Here is a 9,075-nt window from a genome sequence, read left to right as displayed (position 1 = left end):
AGAGTCTTTCCTGACTTTAGAGGTATGCTGGGCTGAGCTTTCACCAATCTATGCAACTGTCTTTCTGGATAGGACTTCTCAAGTACTTTAAGTTAGAAATGAAAACTAACTTTCTCTCTTTCTTCCTCCCTCCCCTCCCCCAAGCACTAGCCTGTGGGAAAAATATCTGATTAGTAACTGTGTACATATAGACCTTCTTCCAGAAAATCTAAATTATAGACATGAATTTTGTATTTAGTTTTGAACTCAGTGGGATCTAGTATTTTTACCTCATGTAGCAGTAAGTTCTACAGTCTCCATCCAGCCCCTTTGAAATTCCATCTCCAACATGCACACGCCCTAAATCCCAGTTGGACATTCATGGGAGGCCAGAGGGAAATGCAGTCTTTCAGGCAGCTAAGTCTAACCACACATACCAGGAGCGTGACACTTTTCCTCACTGATCTGCCTTTTTCACTGTTTCCTAGAGAACAGTGTCTTCCACACGCTATCTTGTTCTTCACAGATGGCTGAAGTCACACAGCCAAACGCTGCCTTCTGAAGTGAGCAGTAACAAAACTATCCTCACTGCTTTTAAAATAAAGCAAAGAACACAGATAAAGCCCCATTTTCCTATGTACTAGTACACATCTCTTTAAAGGACTCTAGCTTTCCATCAAATTCATTGGAAACATGTACAAGCAAGCATTCATTCCTAACGCTAGTGGAATATAAGAAACATGGTAACAGAGAACATTAACTGTTCTGCTTTAACATGCCATTTTTGTCAGCTAAGGCCACTTGATTATACATGAATAGATAAAAACCTCAACAAAACTGCAACTATCACTGTCCTAACCCTGCAATGAAGTCTAAGTTTGCTGACCCCAGTATATGGAAAATCCAAAAAAGTATCAGAGCCAATAAGGTTGAAATCTAAAACATAAAAAAGCAACTTTCAGTATGTTATGTTAGGTAATTTTGTTGGTCATTACTTCACACCTTCAGCTCTTCCACTCATCACTGCTCCTTGTATGAATCAAGCCTTTGCATTATATTGCTGAAGCTTGCTTGTTGTTTTTTGTCAAATCCCCTGATCTCACTGGCTCATTCCAAACAGACTTTAGATTTGCCAGCAAAACACAAAATGCAGCAACAAAAGGTCATTTTGACTTTTTTTGATAAGCTAGAATAATGATTAAACTATAACCCCAAAAGGTAGTTAAAAGGATAGAATGGCCTGGCGGGCTGCATCTGTCCTACAAGCCGCATTTTGCCCACCCCTGACCTATATCCATTCTGCTCTTGCAGTAATGCCAGGTGCCATTTGTTTGCATGGCACATAAATGTCTCAACACCCCCTTTCATAATGTTATTTATATATACTGCTCAAGAACTAGACTACCAGGTCAATTAATTCTCATTCAGATCCCTTCTAGAAACCCACTTATTCTAGGACATGAGAACAAGTAACTGCATTGGCTGTCAGATGATTTGGGACTATCTATACAAAGGCTGCCCAACTTCTAAGCAGCTGGGGCCAAACATCACCTGAGCTGTACCAGCAGGGGCTGCACACCCACAGGCTGCACCAAGGCAAGCCGTTGGCCACCCCCGGCCACATGCTATGTGGATGCCACCCACACCCAGCCACCGCACTGTGCATCACACCCTCCTTCCACTGCTGCACCCTCCGCCCATGTGGGCCCACCCCCTGCCCTCACTGCTGCACTGGACATGCTGCCCTCCTTCCCCACTGCACCTTGCATACACCCCTGTTACACCATGCATACGGCCCCAGGCTCACCCTCAGTTCCCTGGACCATGCTGCATCACACTACCCTGTCCCCTGGATCAGGCTCATACAGTGCAAGTCAGAGAAGGGGAGCCTGGAAAGCAATGGCATAAACAGTGTCCAGGCAGAAGCCAAGAGGTCACAACTTAATGCCTCATGGTTTGCATATAGCCAGTGGGCCACCAGTTGGACAACCCTGGTCTATATGCTTAGAGTCAAGGAGAAATAGGACTGGAAGTGACCTCCAGAGGTCATGTAGTCCAACTCCATGCCTGAGGCAGGATCATCCCTATCCAAACCATCCCATACAATCCATAATTTAAACTCTGCATAATACCGTCAACCCTGACACAACCCAGACCTAACACCCTAACCTGCCACAGGTAAAGCAGGGAACCGCAGCAGCCAATGTCTTGCTTCTATGAAATGTTGTCAATATACACTCAAGAGCTGCCAGGTAGAAGCAGCTCTCTGCAGAGGAAGGCAAAAATCCCAGTCGGTACTAATCTGAGCATGGGGTAAAATTCCTTCCTGATGCCAAATACAGCAAGCGGTCTAACCCAGAGTAGACGGGCAAGACTCTCTAGCCAGGAACCTCTAGCTTTGGTCTCAGCAGGAGCATTGGCACGCCCCAGTCAAAGTCCTCACCCTTGACTATAGCCAACATCCAATACTTCTGAGGAAGGCTTAAAAACACCCTGTCACGTGTAGCAGAAAGTGGGGAAGGAGGAGCAACCAGCAAAGCATATTGAGTCTGTGATCTACCAACACTCCCAAGTCCTCTTCCATAGTGCTGCCATCCAGTCAGGTGTCACCAGTTTTATATGCGTGTTTTTGATTATTCCTCCCAAGGTGAAGCACCTTGCATTTGTCCAAATGGAACTTCATCCTGTTAGCTCTAGCCCAACTTTCCAGTTTACTGAGATCCTTACGAATTTTACTTGCATCCTCCAATGTGTTCACAATCCTTCCCAGTTTTATGTTGTCTGCAAACTTGCTCAGGAAGATTTCAATGCCAGCATCCAAATTGTTAATAAACATGTCAAACAGCACAGGGCCTAGGACAGACCCCTGTAGGTCTCTACTTAAAAACTGCCCTTCTGACATGGACCCACTAATAATTACCCTTTACTTGTGGCTACTGAGCCAGTTATCTACCTGCCTTGTAATAGCTTTATGTAGCCCACATTTCTCCACTTTGTTTTTGAAAAACCATATCATTTACAACTTTGCATTACTGGGGAAATGACTGGCGAAGCTGCAACACTGTAGAAAAGGATCTAGGGATTACAATGGACCATAAGTCAAATATGAGCCAAGTGTGCTGGTTAAAAAAACCGATAATTGCATACTGGGCTGTATTAACAGGAGCATCAGTTGCAAATTAAGTGATTCTTCCTTTTTATTCTGCATTAGTGAAGCCTCACCTGGAGTACTGTATCCAGTTTTGGGCACTGCACTTCAAGAAAGATGTGGGCAACTGTAAACAGGGTAGCAGAGAGCAACAAAAAAAGGGGATGGTGAAAGACTATTCTCTGTGGTTGCAGACACAGAACAAGCAGTAATAGTCTTAAATTGCAGCGGGGAAATTTCAGATGTATAGTATAGGAAGAACTTTTTCACTATGAGGGTGGTTAAACATTGGGACTGATTACCTAGAGAGGTTGTAGAATCTCCATTCTTGGAAGTTTTTAAGAGCAGGTTAGACAAACATATGTCTGGAATGAACGGGATCATTCTGCCTTGAGCAGAGGGCTGGATTAGATGACCTTCAGAGGTCCTTTCCAGCCCTACTTTTCTTATGATTACCAAATTGTGACTAATGGGAGCCTGACTGCACAGCCCAGTGGGTTGAATCTGATGTTGTACTGTCTGCTCCAGAAGCTGAGCACAGGTTGTGACCAGTAACCAAAGGCAATGAGATCAACTTAACTGTCTAATTCTCTTTTCCCTTATATTATTAGCTTTGTCTTTTCCTCCCCCTGCCCCCGCAGTAAGTTGCTCCAGACAGCAACCATGTTGCTCTTGTAGGCTGACTATCCTGGTCCTTACTGAAACAATAGCAAGTATGTTCCAGACATTCCACATCTATAGGGTTACCTTTCAATGAGGGGAAACATTGCCACCAATTGAAGTATATAAAGTCATGTGTCAGAGAAAAGGGGAGTTAGTAGCAGGGGCACTGGAACTGCAGCAGCACGGTCAGAAGTGGCTCAGAAGTGCACCTCAGCAGGTTGAGCTGGTGAATACATGGTACTGAAGTTCAGAAACTATGCGGACAATGCGGTTTAGTGAAAAAGCTCCTTGAGGCTAAAAGTGCCAGCAGCTATAGTAAACACTGTTAAATTAAGAAAGTAAATACTAGAGTGCCTAATGATAGCACTTTGCCAAGTACGTGTGTTAAAAGTTTGAGATAAGTAGCGGGTGGTAGGATACACTCTTAAAATATGTTTGGCACCTTGCAAAGTAACTCCATAAAAGTGGCACTCATCTGGAAAGTCAGCAGAGTCTTGACAGATATTTTAAACAACAAGCAGCTTATAACTTATGTTTCCGCTCAGTCGGCTCCAAGTTTAAACTGTTTGGCTTAATATTAAATTAAGCTGCCGTTCTTTAGCAACGTTTACTTTCCTGACCCAATCCTCCTGGTGGGTAGCGGCCACACAGGCAGCCCGGCTGAAGAAGGGGGACGCTTAAGGGGCAGTTTTGTGTCCAGTTTAATGGAAGTTTAGAACTTTTCCAGTCTTGGCTACCAGGGAAGGAGTCCTTTGTGGCCAAGCGTGTGTGTGTGTGCACACGTGTTTACATGGGCAAACGTATGGCTGTGTATGTGCATCTCTTCTGTGGCAAGCATGTGTGTGCACGCATGTCTCTCTCTCTGGGGAAGCAGGTATGTGTGTGTCTGGGGAAGCATGTGTGTGTATGCATCTCTTTCGGGGCAAACGTGTGTGTGTGTGCATTCATGTGCATGCATCTCTTGGCAAATGCGTGTATATATGTGTGTTCATGTGCCTTTTCTGGGCAAGCATATGTGGCTGCATACGTGCGTGTTTGTATGTGTGCATGTGTCTCTTTCTGGGCAAGCCTGTATGTATGTGTGTGCACGTGTGCATGCATGCATGTGTCCACATGCATATGTGTCTTTCTGGGCAAGTGTGAGTACATGTTTCTGGGCAAGCATGTGGGTGTGCATATGTCTTCCTGGACAAGCAAGCATGTGTGCGTGTGCCTTTGCATGTCTGTGTGCTTTGCTGGACAGGCATGTGTGTGTGTGCCTACACACACGACCTGCTCTCGGTGTCGGGCCACCCGTCCTTGCCATCCCCACACACTCAGGACCTTATCAGAAACATTTCAGGGCTTTCGAGACGGGTGGCGGGTGCCATGTAAACAGAGCGCTATAAGGGGCGGCAGGAAATGCCGGCGGGCAGCGCGCGAGCGGCAGGACCCAGTCGCAGTCGCGCTCGTCTCGCGGCCGCGGCCCCGGCCCCGGCATGGGCAACAGCCTGCGAGCCCTGGCGGCGCTGCTGCCGTGCGAGCCGTGCCAGCGCTGCGTGCTGCCGGCGCTGGACGAGATGCCGGCGGACAAGGTGGTGGAGCTGAGCGGGCGGCAGCTGCGGCGCCTGCCCCTGCGCGTCTGCGCCTTCGGGGCGCTGGTGAAGCTGTACCTGAGCGACAACCGCCTGAGCCAGCTGCCGCCCGAGCTGGAGCGGCTGCAGCACCTGCAGCTGCTGGCGCTGGACTTCAACGAGTTCCGCGCGCTGCCGGGCGCCGTGTGCGCGCTGCGCCGCCTCTGCACGCTCTACCTGGGCAACAACCGGCTCCGCGACCTGCCGCGCGACCTCTGCCGCCTGCAAAACCTGCGCACGCTGTGGCTCGACGCCAACCGGCTGAGCCGCCTGCCCGCCGCCGTCTGCGACCTGCGCCTGCTGCGCGCCCTGCACGCCGGCTCCAACGCGCTGCGCGCCCTGCCCGCCCGCCTGCGCACGCTGCGCCGCCTGCGCTCCATCTGGCTCTCGGACAACCAGCTGCCCGCCTTCCCGCCCGTGCTGCTGCGCATGCCGCTGCTCGAGGTCATCGACGTGGACCGCAACGCCATCCGTGCTTTCCCCAGCCTGGCGCACCTGCCCGCGCTCAAGCTCGTCATCTACGACCACAACCCCTGCCGCAACGCGCCCCGTGTGCGGCCCGGCGTGCGCCGCGTCGGCCGCTGGGCGGACGACAGCCCCGAGCCCGCGCGCCACGTCCTGCCGAGCCCCGAGCCCGCCGCCCCGCAGCCGAGGCCATGCGCGGGGGGAGGGGGAGGCGTAGCCGTAGCCACCACCGCCGCTGAGGCGGCTGCTTGAGGCGGGCGCTAGCAGCCCCTTCTGCGGGTTCCGTGCGCCCGACCTCGTGGGATTGGCTAAGTGCCTTCTGCCCAATGGGCGCGGAGCCCGCCCCAGGCACCAAGGGAACTCGACGCACCATTGGTTGGCCGGCTTCCAGGGGCTCTGCCCAATGGGCACGGAGCCCGCCTGAAGCACCACAGGAACTTGAGGCGCCATTGATAAATCACCTTCTGCAGGCTTCTGGCCAATGGGTGTGGAGCCCACTTGAGGCACCAAAGCAACTTGAGGCATCATTGGTTAACTGCCTTTCGGGGGCTCTGCCCAGTGAGCACCCAAGCCCATAGGAGCTCCATACACTATTGACTAGCCACCTTCCACTGGGCCCCCAGCCTACCTGAGGCATGTGGGCTGCACCCTGAGCCACTGGGGACCCAACCCTTGCTTTCCGTGCAGCACAGAGCAGTGATCCACAGCCCGGTGCCAGAAGGGTCTAGGAAGGGCACCGCAGGAGGGCGAGGACAGGGGTAGGTGTAGTAATAACAGTCCCAGACAGTGCTACAGGCAGAGGAAATGCTACACAGGCATGTTGGAGGCAGACCTCAAGAAAACAGGTCCTGGCATCCAGCGCAGGAAGGAGCTGGCTGCTGGCTGCTGCCTGCCTCCAGTGGTGCTGCAACTTCAACCAAGTGGCAAAGCCTTTTGCCCTCGAAGCCAGGAGGAGGGAAAAGGAGAGGAATCCCAGCCTGCAGCCTACTTGCCCCTGAGGAAAGACCTGCAACTTCTGCCGCAGGGTCTGTGGCTCAATAGACTGGTCAGTCACCTCAAGACCCACCCAGTGAGCAGTGTAGAGATTGTCCTCAAATAGATAGAAGGCACTGTTGGCAATCCCTCTGTTACATAGGGTGCAGCAACATGCCCCCAGGTATTTGGGGGGGGGGGAGGAAGAGACTGACCAGGGGACCTTGAGCCACCTGTGTCACAGGTAATGTCCTCCTGACTGGGAATAGGAGGCAGCACCATCCTCAGATGCTGATAGAGGCAGCTTTTGTGATGAGGTGTTGACTTTTTAAGGGGGTTTCACTAGGCTGGAAGAGCTGCACTGGACATAACACGTGACGCGCAAGCAGTCTGAACAGCACAGTATGTAAAGCCCACCAGGGACTTTCCATAAAAGGCTGGATTCAGTGCCTGGCAGTGACTGTTCAATGTCACTTACATTCTTAAGGGAATTATCTGGGAAATATAGACTGTTAGTACTTGCTGTCTCATTAAAGTAAAGTCTGGATTGGGAGCTGGCTAGTACTCATGTAATGGGGCCACTATTTATTCAATGAGGGGGAGCAGGGCTAGTCCTTAAGTGCTTTCAGCAGAGATTGCATCTATCTGTGACACAAACTTGGTTTTTTTACTCTCCCCTTCCTCCCCCCAAAATTTCTTTAGCAAACCTGTGAACTGGCCACAACTGTTTCATTAAAGAAATAAATGGAAAGAGTGTTGCCTTCTCTGTATGAAGGGGTGTGTGCGTTTGTGATCTCTGCTCCGTTCCTTGAGTGTTCAGGCATTGTGATTCTTTTGGTCTGTTTTGTCTGAGGGTTTGCTTATGCAAGGAAGAAGTATTTGCATTAAACTTGGGAGAAGAGTGTTAAAATGCCTTCTCTCTGCATGTGTCATGTATCCCGGTTGTAGCTGTATTGGTCTAGAGGCAAAAGAAAACAGAATTTGTGGTAGAGGTGGTATTTAAAAAATAAATAAATAAAAATTTTTTTTTTGCAAACATCTAGATGGTCTAATAGAAGATATCACCTCTACCACAAATTCTGTTTCCTTTTCTACCTGCATGACACTGGTTTCTAGTCTCTTTGAAAGTGTGTTAAATCACTTCCAGATTGAGCTAGTCCAGGGGGAAAAAACAAAAACCCAACAGAAAAACCATGGTCACAGCCTTGGTTTCCAATTAACTTTCCTGACGGTCTTCCAACTGCTTATCCTGGAACAGCCTGACTGTTTACCTGGGTCCTCTACTGCACTGGGGTCATGCTGACCGGATGGCACCTCTGTACATGACCAGAAGCACCCTGTTTGCAATTACATGCTGCTGGAGTAGCCTTCTGAGTCTCAGCAGCTGTGACCTTTGCATCTATGTGCATGGACAAGTGCAAAGAGCAGGGATCAAAGAAATGATGGAGAAAGGTCACTCCCAGAACAAGCTCCAATACTACAACGAAGGGAAGAAACTACTGCAGCTTTATTTATTTATTTTTTTTAAAGGACAGTAGTTCAACTTCTAGAAAAACTCTCTAGCACTTGCCCCTGTTTCCATGAACCAGAACAGATTTTTTGCCAAGGGCAGCTGCCAATGAATCCTAGTACTTTATGGACAACATTGGAGGTACTAAAGGTAATGAATTTGGATCCCATCCTGAGCAGGCCTGCAATGAGATTTCCCCTGGAAAGCCAGGATTTCTTCCTGTATGCCAAAGCCTGAGGCAGGCCCTACTCAGCAATGCTAGCAAATTTACCACAAACAATGATAGCAGGCCTAGGTTCCCATTTAAGTAAAATGGCAAAGATCCATCTTTAACTTATAGATGTATCAATATTTCAAGATATGATACTTTTTAACTAGGATTCTAGTCCTGCAACAGGAATGAAAGAAGCCAGGATTATTTGAGCTGCCTTTGGTCACAAGTCACAGATTTTCATCATCAGACAGCATGGGTAGAAGCTGAGTAACAATCAAGCAGGCACAACAGATAAAGCCATTCCAACAGTACAGAACTAGGAGTTCTCAAACATCAAACTATTTTAATCTTTAGTTGAGATGAATCATCCAGTATCAGATTTAAACCTTGTTACTACTCTAGGGCTTAATTGTCTCCATGTAGTTGTGCAGGAAAACACTGCCTTTGTGGGAAGAAATATTTATTTAGCAAGCTGCTCTGTGATCTGCAGCACTTTGAAGTATCAGACATA

The 9,075-nt window shown here is 49.1% G+C and overlaps 1 protein-coding gene across 1 annotated transcript; it reads left to right on the top strand.

The window, feature by feature from the left end:
- Positions 1–5,231: 5,231 nt before the first annotated feature.
- Positions 5,232–7,591, top strand: LRRC10 (leucine rich repeat containing 10). The gene has a single exon (XM_006275052.2). It carries the CDS (start codon positions 5,269–5,271, stop codon positions 6,118–6,120), a length of 852 nt encoding a protein of 283 aa, XP_006275114.1. The 5' UTR covers positions 5,232–5,268; the 3' UTR covers positions 6,121–7,591.
- The last annotated feature ends 1,484 nt before the right edge of the window (positions 7,592–9,075 follow it).

This window comes from Alligator mississippiensis, chromosome 4 (assembly GCF_030867095.1).
Source record: "Alligator mississippiensis isolate rAllMis1 chromosome 4, rAllMis1, whole genome shotgun sequence".
NCBI lineage: Eukaryota > Metazoa > Chordata > Crocodylia > Alligatoridae > Alligator > Alligator mississippiensis.
The sequence above is the reverse complement of the archived record's forward strand: the minus strand, read 5'-3'. Positions and strand labels throughout refer to the sequence as shown.